Source organism: Typopeltis vanoorti, chromosome 25 (genome assembly GCF_054136105.1).
Source record: "Typopeltis vanoorti isolate ZY-2024b chromosome 25, IOZ_Tvanoo_1.0, whole genome shotgun sequence".
NCBI classification, from domain to species: Eukaryota; Metazoa; Arthropoda; class Arachnida; order Uropygi; family Thelyphonidae; genus Typopeltis; species Typopeltis vanoorti.
In genome coordinates this window covers 21,617,969-21,636,715 of record NC_143573.1, presented here as the reverse complement: position 1 = coordinate 21,636,715, position 18,747 = coordinate 21,617,969, and the positions used below count along the sequence as shown (strand labels likewise).

At 37.2% G+C, this 18,747-nt stretch overlaps 1 protein-coding gene across 1 annotated transcript in view; it reads right to left on the bottom strand.

Moving 5' to 3' along the window:
• LOC150092596 (phospholipid-transporting ATPase ABCA1-like) overlaps positions 1-18,747 on the bottom strand; it is a 982,930-nt gene that overhangs the window by 608,230 nt on the left and 355,953 nt on the right. Inside the window, exons 19-20 of the mRNA XM_090414749.1 lie at positions 18,510-18,623; positions 206-383 (exon numbers count right to left, since the gene is read on the bottom strand). Of these exons, the coding sequence (XP_090270875.1) occupies positions 206-383; positions 18,510-18,623 (292 nt within the window). The remainder of the gene's footprint in view (positions 1-205; positions 384-18,509; positions 18,624-18,747) is intronic.

Sequence of the window (18,747 nt, the reverse complement as noted above, 5' to 3'; positions counted from 1 at the left end):
GGAGATCTAAATGTACCAGGTTTAAAATTGCTTGGTATCTTTAACATAATTATACCCAAGTTAAAAATACTTTCTAAAGGGAGGTCATGTTTTAGTAATCTACTTACTTATTACAATAAAGTGACTGCTCCCATGGACAGAGAAGAAAAAAAAGAGAAAGTGTTCGAAAAAAAAAGAAAATACATATAGTAAAAAAAGTGCTCACATTGTTGTAGTTTTTCCAGCTCCATTATGACCTAAAAAGGATGTTATTTGTCCCTCATAAAAGTTAAGAGAAAGGTCATCAACAGCTAATTTTTTGTTATCATATCTTTTAGACAGATGGTGGATAGAAACTCCTAATTGAAGATCAGTTGGTTCAGCTTCAAAATCAAGTGCATTACCTAAAAGAAAAAAAAAAAGAGATTAATATGAATTTTTATTGTGTGCTTGTCTAAAGCAAAGTAAAATACTTTGTAGTTGTGATTAGATGGTGTGTAAGAAGTATTTTTGGACAAGAAAAAGGCATGATCATTACATTCTACACTAAATTGCAATGAATGACATAAGCAATACTCATATCACGAGTGGAAAAAAGTGATGGGCTTAGAAATAATCTCAGGCAATCATAAAATGGGTGCATCAATAGTGCTGTTTTACAGTGGCATTGTTCATTACACAGTATTTGAACCTAGAGACATTTTTCAGTTACAAACTGCAGATCGTTTATTTATTGTCATTTGTAATATATCATTTTGTAAAATTTCAAACTGTTCTGCCTAATTTCACCACTAAAATAAATGGTGTAATGCAATGCAAACCAAAATTAGGATAACTGAAGTAATTTTAGTAGAGGTTCTAAATAAAAGATTTTATTAAATTCCACATAGTAATTGTGAACAGAATATAAAAATGGTATGATTTAAACTAAAATTGATATGCCTGGATAAACTGCTTGCATTGGAACTCCACTGATAAAACTCAGGTAGAAAAGCTTACTCTGCATCATCCATCTGACTCGAAATCACTTTACCTTCACTCATGGTATTATTATTACGATGACACCCCTCCAGGGAGTCCAAAAACTCATCGAGGGAGGGCACCTACTCTACAACTCTTCACCAGCTACGACTATACAATCATAAACATCCATGCCCATGGCGGTATTTGAACCCGCAGCCTTTTGGCTGGAGAGCGGCTACGCTATCCAGGCTGGCAAAATAAAAATTCATCAGTAATGGAAAACACAATTCACCAACTAACTCAATTCAACAAACTTTTAGCTTCAACCAAAGCTAAAAGTTTGTTGAATTGAGTTGGTTGGTGAATTGTTTCAGTTCAGTTATGTGGTGGCAATTAGATTCGAAAGCAAATCTTTCTTCATGCAATCAAGCGCCATGGTGTGCAAACGCCACATCCACCGAGCTACACATACAATCCGCCCTTGCTCTCAACAATTTTTTTAAAAGTACCTTGCATGTACTATTTTCCTATCTTTCTTAAATTCTTTAAACCATTGTACTCCTGCAAAGGTTTTATCTTTTTAATATCTAACATACACAGAATAGATGAAAAGACTTATAGCAGATTAGTGCTGTGTAGACAATAGGGATAAGAAGAAAGGAGAAATCTGTTCAGATATTGCACAAAAGGAATGATGTAGGATTTGTGGATCTGTGGACAGCATTTGATGGAAAGAAGGATTTGTATAATGCTAATGGACTGCACCTAAATGGTTTAGGCAGCATATGATGGAGGGGACTCAAGGTGCAAGAGTATTGGACCTGGTCATAAGATCAGAAGAGCTAACCCTAACTGATGTGGCCACACTGCCTCTGATTGGGGAAAGTGATCATGTAATTCTGATTTGGGAGATTGTAAAACATTAGGAATATTATGTCAAGAGGGGTATATGTGGAAGTAAAAGGCTGGTGATTATGACAAGCTTAGAAGGAAGCTCAAAGCTGTGCAATGATGTAAAACACTGCAAGGGAGGGATATGGATATTAGTAGTGTATTGGAAATAGTTAAGGGGCATCTAGAGGAAGCAATATTAAATGATATACCTAAGGTAAGGAGGGTTAATTAGGTAGCATTTAGTTGAATGATTAATATCACTGAACATGAGCATCACAAAAAGAAAATGCTGTGGAGGGTATATGTATATAAGGAGAAAGGTGTCCTGCAAATTCATGAACAGTAAAAAGGACAGGGAAGAAAGTTGACCAGCATGGTAAGGAGGCAGAATCAGACTATGCGAAGAATCTCGCTGAGGAAGTCAAAGAGAATCCCAAAGAGTTCTTTCATTATGTGGCAAGTAATAGAAAGAATGACTATGGAAGATTAACTTTAATGAATGCTGATAGTAACGCAGCGACAAAGGCAGATAAAATACTTGAGTTACTGAATGACCACTTTGCAAGGGTATATCATCCACATGAGATTACAGCTGTAACGTATCTGACAGACTCTAATGTAGGAACAGAGGTGGATGAACTGGAGCCTCTTAGGATATTACAGAATCCCAATGTGTATACAGCTGGGATTATATGGAATATCAAGGGAAATTCTGGCAATGCTTCTGACTAGGCTCTTTAAGTCTTAGCTCTGGTGGAATTCCAAGGAAGAGAAAAGAGGGCAAAACAATTACTTGCATAAGGGAGGTTCTAAGACTGCAGTAAAAAAATTATAGATCAATCAGTATCTCAGGCATGGTGGTAAAAGTAATGGAAGAATTGGTCAAAAAGAGAATTCAAGAATGGGTAAACAAAAATATGATATTGTATGAAGGACAACATGGCTTTGTGAAGCATCAGTCATGTCTTTGTAATTTACTAACTTTTTATAATTGAGTAACAGCTGAGTTGGATAAAGGAAATGGCTACAAAATTCTACTGGATTTTGCAAAGGCATTTGGGAGAATACCACATGTAACTCTTTAATGCAAATTAGAAGAAACAGGGACAGATATGATAGTGGTTATGCGGATAAGAATGTGGATGCTAAATATCAAAAAGTGATATATGGAGTGACAGAATCAAGGAGAAAATCACACAAGTACTACATAACAGCTGGCTGTTATGTAGTACTTGTGTGCACGTGTCTTTGTATTAAGTTCCCAAGAAGATGGCAACGTGACGTTTGCCGAAATATCAGAAAGTATATATTAAAGTTTATTTAATTTATATTTCTAGTGTACACTGTCAATTCCTTAATTATTAGTTATCATGTTTAACCAGTGTATAAGCCTCTCTACAAGAGCTTTGATGTAGTTTTTAATTAATTAATTTTTTTTAATTTTTTTATTTTTTTTTTAATATTCTATTTTCACCAGAGAGCGGAATAGAATACTTTATTTTTGTTTTTAAGTGAGGTCTACTAGAGAATTTTGTTGATAGTATTTTGGCTATAACCATTTTTTAGGAAAGTATTGCTGATAACTTTCAATTCATCTCTAAGTGCCAGCAGAATAATTACATTTCACACAGTATGTTAAAGAGACAATGATTTGATCAACGGTTATTCTACTGGCATGACCTCTAGTGAAAATAGAATATTTAAAAAAAAAAAAATTAAATAAATAATAAAAAATACAAAATAAAAATAAATAAATTATTATTATTATTATTATTCAGGCCTCCATGGAGTCAAAAGACTCATCATGGGTGGTCCTTCCTAAGAAACAGAAAGTCTATCAAGACTCATCGAGGGTAGCCCCCCCCCCTAAGAAACACAAAGTCTATCATACCACTCCTCGAACTCATTGACCATTCTCGCTCTCACCACTCCATCAGGCAATGCATTCCACAGTTCAACAACTCTCCATGCAAAGAAACCTCTCCTCACCCTCTTGCTTACAGTTTCCTTTCATAACTTCCAGGGATGGCCTCTTGTCGTCACTCCTTCTCGCTGTTCAACCAAGTGAAAGAACTCCCCAGTGTCAACCCTGTAACCACCTCTCAACAGCTTAAAAGTCTCAATCATATCACCTCTCCTTCTTCTATCCACCAAACTCTGCAGTCCACATTCCCTCAGCCAATCCTCATAGCTATCATTGTACAGTTCTGAAACCATCTTTGTTATCTGCCTTTGTACCCTTTCCACAGTTAATTTATCCCCTTCAAATACTGGGGACCAAATCTGAGAACAATAGTCCAAGTGTAGTCTGTTATCATTCTATTGTATAAGACAATGGAATGATAACTGTTTTATCTCTATTTTCCAAGTCAAAACTATATGGTCACTCTCTCCAACTGGTGGGAGAAATGTCAACTCAGTTATTATCAACTCTTCTGATGCTATAACCAAATCCAAAACTCTTGAACCTCTTGTTCCCTCTGTTACATGTTGCCTAAGACATTTGTCCCTCAAGAATTCTAGAAATTCCATTCCCCTATTGCTACATGCATCTTCCTCTCTCCAATTTGTACTACTGTAGTTAAAATCTCCCATAACAATCATTCTTCTTGCACTTGCCAAATTTAACTGTCTAAACAGCTCCTGGTTCCCATCCTCTGTGCTCTTGAGCCTGTAGCAACACCCCACTAAATATCCTGTCTTGCCTACCTCTACCGCACACCATATGCTCTCAAAATCATTTGTCTCACTTCCTTCCAAAGCCTCCACTCTTAGAGGACATAGGTCATCACTTATCATAAGCAGTACTCCACCACCACGCTTTCCCTTCCTATCCTGCCGAAAAATGCTGTACCCAGCAACTTTTATTCCTGTTATTATATTAAATAAATTATTAAATAAATAAATAAATTAATTAAAAACTACATCAAAGCTATATTCTATTCAAGATAACATTGGATAAACATTCTTTCATATAGATTGTTTTATAACAGTAACAATGCTGTCCTAATTTAATGGCAATTTTCATATTAGATTTAAGATCCGGGATTGCCTATGGTCCTATTTATAGTTAACTCTTAGGGAGGAAGGTTAAGTTAGTAGAATGTGTGCCTTCCATATTCTTGGGATTTTTAGACCATCATTATTGTTAAGATTAGGGTGGTTGACAAGAATCTCACAGGCTTCCTTAAATTTACGTTCATACCATGTTTTGGTGTGATATAAACAATAGGTACTTTTCCAGTCAATTCTATGTAAAGTGTTCAGGACATGATCAGAAAGGCCAGCTTCACCATAGTTATTAATACTATGGTGAATAATGTGTTGTTCATGTTCCTTTTGTCTGATAGGAATTATGTGTCCTGTTTCGCCTGTATAGGGTTGCTTACAGGTGCAATGAATATGGTATACTCAAGGGTTGGCCAGCGGAGGGAGTGGGTCTTTGGGTGAGTTGAGTAAGCGCTTTAATTTTGTAGGAGGTTTAAAGGTGGCTTTAAAGTTGTATTTCTGCAGTATTTTATCTGATGTCCCTTTAATGTATGAAATGGTTACAGTTTTATTGTAGTCTAGTTTATTTTTGTTTTTAAGTGAGGTGTTATAGAGAATTTTGTTGATAGTATTTTGGCTAAAACCATTTTTAGGAAAGTTATTGCTGATAACTTTCAATTCATATCTAAGCACTTGTTCATTGCAGCAAATCTTCAAAGCCCTGTTTTCTAGAGTATTAATGACACTTGGTTTTTGTGTTGGGTGGTGATAGGAGTTTCTGATCATGTGTATACAGTATATTGGCCAGTATGTGTCAGTTTCTGGTAAACAGTGAAGGAAAGACCCAGAAGGAAGACGTGTGGAGGTAATATGCATGGAGATGGTGGAGGTAATATGCATTGGCAAACAGATTACTGTTTGCCAATGCATATTAAATAATTACCTGTCCTCCACTCAATGAGTGGAGGACAGGTAATTATTATGGGGATTTCAACTATGGGAACATAGACTGGAAGGAGGAGAGGACACATGGGAGTAAGGAAATGGAATTTATGCAGTTACTAAGGAATAATTACCTGAGACAGCATGTGATGGCAAATACTAGAGGTTCGTGAGTGTTGGATCTAGTAATTGCATCTGAGAATTTGTCTATAATGAATATGACCACATTGCCACCAATTGGTGAAAGTGATCATGTGGTCTTGACCTGGGAGCTGGTCAAATATGTAGAATTTTCAGTTAAGATGGGTATATGTAGAATTACATGTCTCATCAGTATGACAAGCTTAGCAGATTGCTTGGATTGATGCCATGTAAAACTGCAAGGGCTGGATGTTGATAGTACATGGGAAGTGGTAAAGAAGTCTTTGAGGAAGGTAATGGCAGACTACATACTTAGAGTCAGGAGAGTAAATCAAGTGGAAGTTAAATGGATGAATAACATCATCAAGCTGGAGGTGCAAAAAAAGAAACAACTGTGGAGGGAATTTAAGGAGAAAGGTGAACTGCAGGCACATGAACAGTACAAGTCACAAGGAAAGCCAAAGCAAATTATGAAAGGAGGTTAGCAGTGCAGGCTAAAGAGAACCCCAAACAGTTCTTTTGATATGCTGCAAGTAAAAGAAGAATGTATATGGCAGAATGATTTTAAGGAATGTCCCCCCTCCACGATTTATATATTGAGTGTGATAATGAAGTAACCTGTGATATCAACGTCATACACAGCTACTAAGCACACTTATCATCTGTATGTATTCAGTAAATGTTTGTCAGTAATGGGGAAACGTGGTGACGTAAGCCAATTTGACCGTGGGTAGACAGTTGGGGGCCCAGAGGGCAGGTGCCAGTATTTCAGAAACAGCTGCACTTGTTTTTTTTTTATGCTGAGCCCATACATACGAGGTTGGTTGGTCAACCTATAGTACATTAGTACTGTGTATAGGTAGTGGGTTGGGAAAGGAGGAATTTGTTTACATTTGATTTGAATGACTTTAAATTGTATTCCTTGGGAAACACAGCAGGTGGGAGACTGTTCCACAGTGTGCAGCAGTTGCTGGGATGAAGGAAGAGGAAAAGAAACTTATTGTTTGTTTCTAGGTGTACTGTGTAGGGATGTTGTGCACTGCACAACATCCCTACACAGTATTATTGATGTTATTTCAGATGAGCATTTCCAATGGAAATATTTGTAGAATATACATACTTCAGAGACCATACGTCTGTGTGAAAGTGGGGGGAGAGAGTTGGTAAGGGATGGATCATTGATAAGTATAATTGCTCTCCTCTGTATTGAGTCGAGCATTTTGAGAGAGCTTTTAGGATAGAATACTGCTCCCACCCTATATGTGGGAGCAGTATTCAATAGCTGGATGGATTTGTGATTTGTATAATGTTAATAGCTGTTCGGGGGGTGAAGTAACGTCTTGAGCGAAAGAAAAATCCTACTTAAAATAAGGGGATATTAAATCTCACATAGTTTTAAAACCGAATAAGAAACTCAAAGATTGGAATCAGAGAGTTTCTTGCCGAATAAAGTATCGGCGATCACTTAGCGTGAGCTAATGCAAGTGACCCTAGTACGTAGTACAATACCGGACGACTCGTTGCAAAGTTGGGGATGTACTAGGGTCAGTTGCATTAGCTCATGCTAAGTGATAGCCGATACTTTATAGTTTACTATATTCGGCAAGAAACTCTCTGATTCCAATCTTTGAGGTTCTTATTCGGTTTTAAAACTATGTGCGATTTAATATCCCCTTATTTTAAGTAATGTTTTCATTGCCGAAATGAAGCTTATTAGCTCTTTATACTTAAGTAACTTAATGGTTGCACCTGTTTGGAAACTCGTATCGCAGAGTATATAAGTTCTTTTCGCTATACACTTTGGTATTAGGTCTAGCTACTCACTGATGAAGCCTCAAAAAAGGCTGAAATCGGTCTGGGTAGTGACCTCCCTCCATAATGTAATAACAGCATACATTTCCTAGGAAATGTGTTTTTACATTATGGAAAATACCTAAGAATAGCGATCTGAACTTTCCCCACCTTTGCAATGAGTCGTCCGGTATTGTACTACGTACTAGGGTCACTTGCATTAGCTCACGCTAAGTGATCGCCGATACTTTATAGTTTACTATATTTGGCAAGAAACTCTCTGATTCCAATCTTTGAGTTTCTTATTCGGTTTTAAAACTATGTGGGATTTAATATCCCCTTATTTTAAGTAATGTTTTCATTGCCAAAATGAAGCTTATTAGGTCTTTATACTTAAGAAAAATCCTAGTTTTTTTGAGGGTGAGGATGCAATGGTTGTGATATGTTTATGCCAGGTGAGGTTTGATGTAAGGGTGATTCCAAGAAGTGAGATCTCAAACTATCTGGAAATTTGGGTATTGTCAAAGAGGATACTGAGAAAAAATTGTTTTTTTTTATGGGAAATAGTACAGTACTGGGTGTTGGTTGCTCTGATACTACTGTATCAAGTTGTACCAGGATTAGATTAACCATGAAGATTAACCATCCAGCAAAAGGACTCAGATTGGTTAGCCACGTGTGGTTGATCCTCTTGATCCTAGAAGTGAGAGTCAAGTGTCACAACTAGTATTTCAACAATGACATCCAAGAGTCACACAGCTCGCCACCCAGTACAACAGCAGGGCAGTTTGACTCATTTCCACATGCACCATGCACTGTACCTTGCTTCACTTGGGATTCCACAGCTGGAGACCAAGGGTACCCATGATGACAGCCAGGCATTGCAAACAATGCCTTGCATGTGCCAAGGAACACTGGCAATGGCCCTCAACAGACGGAGGAAGGTTATCTGGAGCGATGAGTCTTGTTTCCTGCTGCACCGTGCTGATGGTTGGGTTTGCATTTGGGATAAACAGAATGAAGCCATATCATGGTTGCACAGTTGGGGTTCATCACCTGCATCAGCCTGTTGAACCCCAACTGTGCAACCAGGAGCATGCTAAGAAAAAGCCTGGGAAGCTTTTTTCCTAGCATGCTCTAAGTGCATTGGTTATCATCCCACAAACACTGAATGGTGAATGCTATAGGAACCTGTTAGCCAATCATCTCCATTTATATCTGCAGGAGGTCTGCCCCAACCACAGTGGCATCTTTCAACAGGACAATGCACCTTGTCATTGTGCTTGTAGCTACTGAGCGATTAGAGAAACATGACAATGAAGTTGCCATATTGCCTTGGCTCCCCCCCCCCCCCTGACTGTAACCCAATTGAACATGCAGGACATGCTAGAATAGGATGTGGCAACTCCTGGTCCTCATCCAGGGAATGAGAGTGAACTGACATAGTTGCTGCAGTGGACATGGGTCAAGTTATGCATTAATGATATTCGACACTTCATGGAATCTGTTCCTAGGTGTCTGTGAGCACAGAGAGGAGGACCAACATGTTATTAGGTGGGTATTCCTAATGCATACTAACTCAGTGTATAACAAGGTGACAAATTCACTTGATAAAGGAGATGCACAAAAAATGGTTTACATGGAATTTTCCAAGACCTTTGATAGACTGCCACAAAACAATCTCGTAACTAAACTGAAACAAATGGGATTAGATAGCAGACTAGTAAGTTGGATAGCTGACTAACTGCTGTATATGGAGGAGTGGTATCCCAAAAGAGGAAGGTCACTAGTGCAGTGCCACAGGAATCTATCTTAGGACCATTATTGTTTAACTTGTATGTTAATGACTTTGGGAATGACTTAATTACGCATATGCAGCTGTTCACCGATGATGCAAGTTGCTATAAGAAATAAAGCAGATATGGCCTTGCAGGAGGATCTGAATAGGCTATATGAGTGGTCTTGATATTTGGTAGACAAGATTGAGATGTAGAGTATACAACTAATGAAGAAATTTTGAAGAAGATGAAGGAGATGAGACATCTGGGAGTGATGGTGGACAGACTTGAAGTTTAGGCATTGCATTGCTAAAATTATAAGAACATCTAAAGGATTATGGCAATAATGAGGAGGATATTAACATGAAGAAGCAAAGAGGTTATGGTTCTCCTGTATAAGGGCTTTGATCAAGCCATATATGTTACCATTGTACTATTTTCATCAATTATCATAATCTTACCATAATCATTATTCTTTCTACTTGCCATGTATCCGAAAACCTCCCTAAGGTTTTTCTTGGGCTGATTTGCCAATTTCTGCTCATTCTGCAGTTTTGCTGTTCTTATGAGCAGAATGACCTTCCTGGTCTGCTATTTATACTCCTCATGCAATTGACTGTTATCATTATCACCTTGTGCTGCCTCAACAGTATCGTCTTCTGCCTTAACATCTTCTTCCAAATATTTTCCACATATTTTCCCTCAAGACATCACACAACTGTTTCATCATTGCCTGAATTCAAATTTCTTCAAATTCAACAAGACTGTATACAAACAATTGGAAGGACTAGCCATGGGTAGCCCTCTGTCACCACCATGTGCAGACCTTTTTATGGAAAAACTTGAAACTTGATATTCTTTCCACCATTGTAATAAAACCATCAATTTGGTAGAGATATGTTGATGATATGTTCATCATCTGGAAAGACACCATGGAAAACCTTCTCGTATTTCTGAACAAAATCAACTCACTACACAATAAGATCAAATTCACTATAGAACTAGAGAAGAACAAAGAACTTCCTTTTCTTGACATCCTAGTGAAGAAAGAAGATAACAATTTCCAACTGTCCATTTACAGGAAACCCACAGATACTGGTAGATATCTACATTATTCGTCCAACCATCATAGATCACAAAAAAACACAGCATCATTCACATGCTCCGTAATAGAGCCTTAAGGTCGATTTCAAAAGAAACAGAGGTACAGAAAGAACTGTCACTAATATCTAACACTCTATCGCTTAATGGATACCCTTCTAACATTTTAAACAAATGGCTATTTAAAGATAACCACCAACAACGTGTTACAGTACCCCAATATGTGTCCACAGCTGTCATTCCATATATTAATTCAGTTTCCACAAAATTGGCAAGAATGTTAAAAGCTCATAACATCAGAGTGGTTTTTAAACCAACTACCATGATCAGACAAATCTTAGGATCACCTAAAGATGAGGTACCTTTCTTCAAATGTCCTGGAGTATATGAAATTCCATGCACGTGTGGCCTTTCTTACATTGGTCAGACTTCGAGAAGTTTTGAAATAAGACAGAAGGAACATGTGGGGGATGTCAATCATAATAGAATCATCACATCTGGTTTAGCACATCATTTCTCAACATCAAATCACATTATAGATTGGAAAAACAGTTCTATGCCTTACATCGAGAATGACTACAGATACAGAACTTTAAAAGAAGCAGCTGTGGTATTACGCACAGGCAATAATTTAAATAGAAATCAGGGCATTGTTCTTAAAGACATATGGAAAAATCTCATCATCTCTCTCTGAGTTCAACAGAATTACAATATGCAAACAACTACAAAACACGTGGTCATGTACTGGTATCTGACTGAAGCTTTCGAACACATGCACGCCTTCAAACAGAATGATCAAATGTAACGGCCTAACAGTTACTAAAGTGTATGTTTTTTGAAATGTAACTCAATGCAATTGTTCTCACACCAATTCAGCCTTGAAAATGCTAGACAGTGACTAGTGAAACTTGTTGGCTCTTTGTATATATATTTTATCATTTATCTTCTGGTCTTTTAATAATAAAAGTTATTTATTGTAATACATCAATGTTGTTAAATAACTTCGGTCAGTTCCCATTCAGTATTTATCCCCCTCCTGTTTATCACTCAATTCCATGCTACAGCTCCATTCTGTCTTCTAATCTTTTCATAATCACTAGCCTTGTAATTCCACATACAGTGGTGCCTTGGTTAACAATGGCCTCAGATAACGACAAGTGGCTGTAAGAAAAAAAATCTCTTGGTTAACAACTCTCGATTATGTGAACCTCTATCCAATCTAAAAAACCGGAATTTTCCGATCGCACTCAGCCACGCGCGGGAAGACATTGTCAAATAGAGAACAGCCACGTGGCATATAGCTGTGAAGCTTAGATATGTTTGACCCATCATAGCCAGTTGTTTACGTTTTTCGTTTCTTGTTTCTTTTCTTGTAGTGTACTGTGCTTTATTTTAAAATTTGTGGTTATAAATGCATTTTATGATGAAAACGAGTATTTAAGCATTTATTTTTTATGTGTTGGTTCATATAGACAATAAATCGGCGGGTGCGTGTCACTGTTCGTTTGCCATCAAAAGGCAAAATCAAATCTCTTCTGTATAATAATCATTGTATCTATAAGCTGCTAATTAGTGTATGTTACGGTAAGTGCTGTATCTAACATCATCACCTTACAAGCAAAATGCACAAGTCAAAAATTGCAGGTTTCGAATTTAACTGTTAACTTTTATTTCAAAAAGTTTTTTTTTTGAACTTTTACTTTTATTTTCTGGTGACGATATGTTCTTTGTATCCCTTGTCTTAGTGTTGTACAATTTGAAATAATACCATAGTTTGCATATCTTTTTTTTTATAGAGTGAATTTTTTTACCATGTGACAAAATGGGTTCCAAAAAGAAAGCTAGTGAGGGGGAAAAAAAACAGAAAATTTTTCTCTATTGAACAGAAGAAAGAAATAATAGCAAAATATCATGAAGGTTATGCAGCTAGCTCGAATATATGAAACCAGTCATTCTACAATATCAACCATTTTGGCTAAGAAAGAAGAACTTATGGTAGCTAAGGTTGCTAAGGGAACTTCAAGGTTGAATGTCAGAGGGCATCTTTTTGAGCAAATGGAAAATCTATGACTAATTTGGATCAAAGAAAGAGAAATGGCGGGTGATATTACATCTCAAAATACAATCTGTCAGAAAGCTAAACAGATTGATCAATATTTGGAAAAGAAGACTTCGGGATCAAGTTCTGAGGTAGATGATGATGATTTCAAAGGTAGCAGAGTAGGTTGGTTTGACAAATTTAAAAAAAGAACAGGAATTCATAGTGTGGTCAGACACGGAGAGGCAGCTAGTACTGACAAAGCAGCAGCAGATAAATTTGTCAATAGCTTTACAAGAATTATAGAAGAAGGAGAATACCTACCTCAACAAGTCTTCAATTGTGACGAGACTGGGTTATTTTGGAAGAAAATGCCCAACAGGACATTTATCACAAAAGAAGAAAAAACATTTCCTGGGCATAAACCAATGAATGATAGGTTAACACTGCTTTTAGCAACAAATGCAAGTGGAGACTGCAAGGTAAAACCAATGTTAATCTACCACTCAGAAAATCCCCGAGCATTCAAAAAGTTCAATCTCTCTAAATCCAATATCGGTGTTTTGTGGAAGTCTAATAGCAAAGCCTGGGTCACAAGAATAGAGTCCAAAAAGACAGTTGGTCCAAAATGTTTGGACCAACTGTCAAAGCCTATCTTGAGCAAAACAATCTGCCTCTAAAAGCCATTTTAAGCTTGGATAATGCACCTGACCATCCATTTTTTTGTAGCAAATACATATACTGTATAATAAATAAATATATTTACCATATTTTTATGACATAGTACATAGGACATAGACATAGTACAACCATAGTACATTTTTAATATGTACTATGGTTGTGGGGAAGAGCTGGAACAAATTAATCAATTTTCAATTAAATCTTACGGGGAATCGCACCTTGGATAACGATGGTTTTGGTTAACGTCGGTAATCCTGGAACAGATTACCATTGTTAACCAAGGCACCACTGTATATCCTTTCTCATGGAATTCTTTATATGGCTAGCCACAATCCAGGTGATCATTTGATGATCACTCTCACCAACTGCAGGGAAGTGCAAAATTCCATGCAAAATCACATTCTCTGACAAAATGATCATATCTAAAACTCTTAATGCTTGTGTGCTCTCCTGTACATAACACCTAAGATGTTGTCTCTAAAAAGACAACATCTTAGGTGTTATTATCCTTATTCCTTAATGCTATCTCTTCATTCCAATCTATACTTTCATAATTAAAATCACCCATCATAATCACCCTTCCCTTGTCTACTAACTGAAGTTGCTTATAAATGTCTTCATCACCACCCTCCACATTCCCTGGCCTATAGCAGCATCTGACTAAATATCTCTTGTTGTCAATCTCCACTTCAGACCATACTGATGGAAAATCATTGCCACTATTTATATCTGGCATCTCCACTTTTTGCAGATATAATTCACCTTCTATTATTAACAGCATCCCCCCCACCTCCCTTCTTGTCCTTTCTATCCTCACAGAAAACATCATACCTTCGAGTTCTATTCCCATCAAGATATTAATTTTTTCCAATATGTTTCAGTTATTCCAACAATTTTTGATAAAGTAAACTCAATCAACAAAACCATTTCATCACCTTTATTTCTGATGCTCCTGGAATTTGTAAATATACACAGCGATTCACTTTTAGGTCTACAACCAGTCTTCCCTTGCCACTTGTAAGTTGTTATTGTCCCACACCTAATGATTCCCATTTGCCTTTATCACCACTTATCCTATCTATATCTTCAGACTGCATTACACCCTATACATCCCAGGCCATTCAATTCCCATACTGAGCCTCCTCACACACATTTACTATTATTTCAAATTTGAACAGTGACTCTTCTTTTACTGTATCCACTCTGACTCCCCATTTCCCAGTCGATCTTGCATTCTTGTTCTATTATCGCTCACAGGACTACTATTCTCATTTATAGTTACTTGCTTACATCACTTATTGCTCCTCCTTGTAGCAGTAGCCTCTCTGACTGACTTTACACCAAATCCATTTGAATGCAAACAATCACTTATAGAGAATATATGAAACATAGATAATATAGTAAATAATAGTATATAACAGTATGTATATATAATATAATATATAATAAAATAGTAAATGTATATCTTAGTAAACATATAGTATACAAATAAATAAATAAATAATATATATAGTAAATAAATAACATAGTATGATATAATAAAGAAAGAATGATATATGAAACAAAATTGTATATACAAAATATATGATTTCATTTATTAAACCTTAGTATCTTATATTCTCCCACCAATGTAGTATTCCATGGACATGGAATACTGCATGTGTTTTTGCCTGTCACTAGAGCTTCTGCAAGTGTTGTATTATGGAACCACTGCTATCCTGAAGTGACCTGGATTAAGTAATGAATTAGAATGATCCTTTCAGGCATTCATCGAGGTTAGGGTGATCTGAAGGATCACCTAGTTTTTTGCTGTATAAGAACATTATTATACTTATACTACAAACTGGTCTAAGGAGTGGTCAGTGGTCTTTCCCATAATGCTTTTGCATTACAAGATACTGAGGCAGCTGATGTAAAGACAACAGTCTTTACATACTAGTAAACTAGTTGTGAAGATACTTCACATCCAAACTTTTGTTTGCTTAATTTCTTGTTCTGTATAATATACTTTGTAACCCAGCAGTAAATCTTTCTATATATATATATATAATTTTGAAATTACAAGATGCTTCATAACATAAATATGCTGCATAACATAATATAACGGGGGAATGATAGCTGATGAACTGCAGCCAAGGAGAATTGAAGTTGAACTGCAGGATAGTGAAGAGAGCACATTTGAGGCTATTTGGTGTGAGATTGAGACAAGCAGAACAAAATATACAGTTGGGTGCTGCTATAGACCAGGTGATGGAATAGATGATGGAGATAGTATGCATAGACAAATAGATGCAGTGAGTGGAAGGAGGGTAATTATTACGGAGGATTTCAACTATGGTAAAATTGATTGGAAGGAGGAGAGGACACATGGGAGGAAGGAATTGGATTTTATGCAGTTATTAAGAGATAACTACCTGAGACAGCATGTAATGGAATATACTAGGGGTTCGAGAGTGCCTTGACCTAGTAATTGCATCTGAGAATTTGACTGTAATGAATATGACCACTTTACCACCAACTGGTGAGAGTAAAAATAAGGTTTTGACCCGGGAGGTAGCTAAATGTGTGGAATTTTCAATTAAGAAATGGGACGTGTGGAAGTACCGGGCTGGTGAGTATGACAAGCTCAGGAGATTGCTTGGTTCAGTGTCATGGCATGTAAAACTGCAAGGGCTGGAGGTTGATAGTGCATAGGAATGGTAAAGGAGTGTTTGAAGGAGGTAATGGCTGACTGTATACCTAGAGTCTGGATAGTAAATCAAGTAGGGGTTAAATGAATGAACATCAGCATTAAGCTTGAGCTGCAAAAAAAGAAACAACTGTGGAGGGAATTTAAGGAGAAAGGAGACCTTCAGGCACACGAACAGTATAAAGCATAGGCCAGAAAGGTAACGAATGTGGTAAGGAAAGCAAAAGCTTATTATGAAAGGAAATTAGCCACGCAAGCTAAAGAGAATCCCAAACAGTTTTTTTGATATGCTGCAAGTAAAAGAAAAAATGTATATGGCAGAATGATTTTAAGGAATGCCGATGGTAAGGAGGTAACGGAATTAGTTGATATAGTGGAATTACCGAGCGAGTACTTTGCAAGAGTATATCATTCAGGTGGTGATATTGCAGGAATGAAAGATCCAACAGGTTATATGGGAATTGAGGTGAATGAAATGGAAGTGAATAGTATATTACAAAACCTTAATGTGAATACATCTGTGGGTTTGGATGGTATACCAGCTTGGGTCTTATGTGAAGTGGCAAAAGAATTGTCAGTGCCCTTGACCATTTTGTTTAATTTGAGTCTCGGGTCTAGGTTAGTCCCAAAGAGGTGGAAAGAGAGGAAAATAGTACCACTGCATAAGGGAGGTTCCAAGACTGCTGTTGCAAATTATTCAGCGATCAGCATATCAGGAGTCACTGTCAAGGTTTTGCAGAAAGCAGTCAAGAGAAGAATACAGGAATGGATAGATGATAACAGGATAATGGGGACAGCATGGTTTTGTGAAGGGTAGATCATGCCTCACTAACTTGCTCACATTTTATAACACAGTGACGGCTGAGCTGGATAAGGGTAATGGGTTTACAGTCATACTGCTGGACCTTGCTAAGGCCTTTGACAGGATACCACATATAATTCTAATCAGCAAACTGCAGCATATGGGGATGGATATAGGGTTGGTGAGATGGATAGGAGGGCGGTTGATGGAGAGATATCAGAGAGTAATTTATTCAGGAGTAGAGTCCAAAAGATGGCCCGTGACTAGTGGTGTGCCGCAGGGGTCTGTTCTTGGACCATTACTTTTCAATTTGTTCATTAAGATATCAGAAAGGATCTGAGAGGAATTATTAATTTGTTTGCTGATGATGCAAAGTTGGGTAGAGTAATAGTGAATGCACATGATTTCAAAATTTTGCAAGATGATTTGGATAGATTGGGGGACTAGGCTAAGGGGAATAGATGTCAATTTAATGTGGCAAAGTGTAAGGTTATGCATTTTGGGGTGAAAAGATTAGCAGCAGTAAACTACATTGGAGGAACTGTACTCCAGGAGATTGATGAAGCCAGGGATTTGGGGTGTTGGTGGATAGGGAGTTGAAGTTTAGGGGGCACATTGTAAAGGTGGCTAAATCAGCTGATCAATTCACTTGGTTACTGAAGAATACTTTGACGAGCAGAGACAAACAAGTTATTGATCCTCTATATCGAGCCTTGATAAGACCACATCTTGACTACTGTGCCTAAATCTGGGAGCCAGGGTTTCTTCTTGGTGGGGAGGAGGTAGAGAGGATCCAGAGGTGAGTGACCAAGATGATAGCATGTCTATTGAATGAACCTTATGAGAACAGGTTGAAGATTTGTGGGTTGCAGACATTGGTTGATAGGTGGAAGAGGGGTGATATAATTGAGACATTCAAATTACTGAAGGGTTTCTATAAGATTAGAAGGAGAGGTGATATGACTGAGACTTTTAAACTGTTAAGTGGTGGTTACAGGGTTGACACTGGGGAGTTCTTTCGCTTGGTTGAGCAGCAGGAAGGAGTGATAACAAGAGGCCATCCCTGGAAGTTACGAAAGGAAAACTGTTTGCAAGAGGGTGAAGAGTGGTTTCTTTGCATGGAGGGTGGTTGAACCATGGAATGCATTGCCTGATGGAGTGTTGAGAGCGAGAACAGTCAATGAGTTTAAGGAGTGGTATGATAGCCTTTGTGTTTCTCAGTGGGGGGGCTCCCCTCAATGAGTCTTTTTTTAACTCCATGGAGGCCTGAATAATAATAATAATAATATTTTTCAGAACAGGTCTGGTGGTGGGAGGACTAGGGGCCATCCATGGAAACTGGGCAAGAGTGTGGTTAGCAAAGGTGCTAGAACTAGGTTTTTTGTATGGAGAGGTGAATGATGAGTGGAATAAGTTGCCAGAAACTGTTATGGGGCCATGACTGTGAGTACGTTCAAGGCAAGGTAAGATAGATACTATGTGGAAGCTGAATAGCTGTTGAGATGATGTTTAGGGCCTCCCTCGATGAGTCTAAGGACTCCTTGGAGTTGCCCGTAATAATAATAATAATAATAACATATGCTTCATAACATAAAAATTTGACTGCAAAGAAGATGGTATTAGCTACTATATAATGAATAACATTTTCAAAATATTTTAGCATTCCTAATTAATTCTTATTGTTTAACACATAAATATGATTTTCATATATTAAAAACTCACCATGTGGATTGTCAGTGCCTTCTTCTGAATTTACTACATTATCTTTCACTGCAGTCTCACACCAATACGATTTGGTGAAAATAAAATACCAGGGTTTAGGAACTCCATATTGACCTGTGAAAAATCAAATATATGAAACAATTGTTGTGAATGTCAAAAATGTAAAAATGATTGCTTAAAAATTAAGCATACATCACAAATGAAATTAAAAAAAGATTTGCATTTTTTGATTAACTGG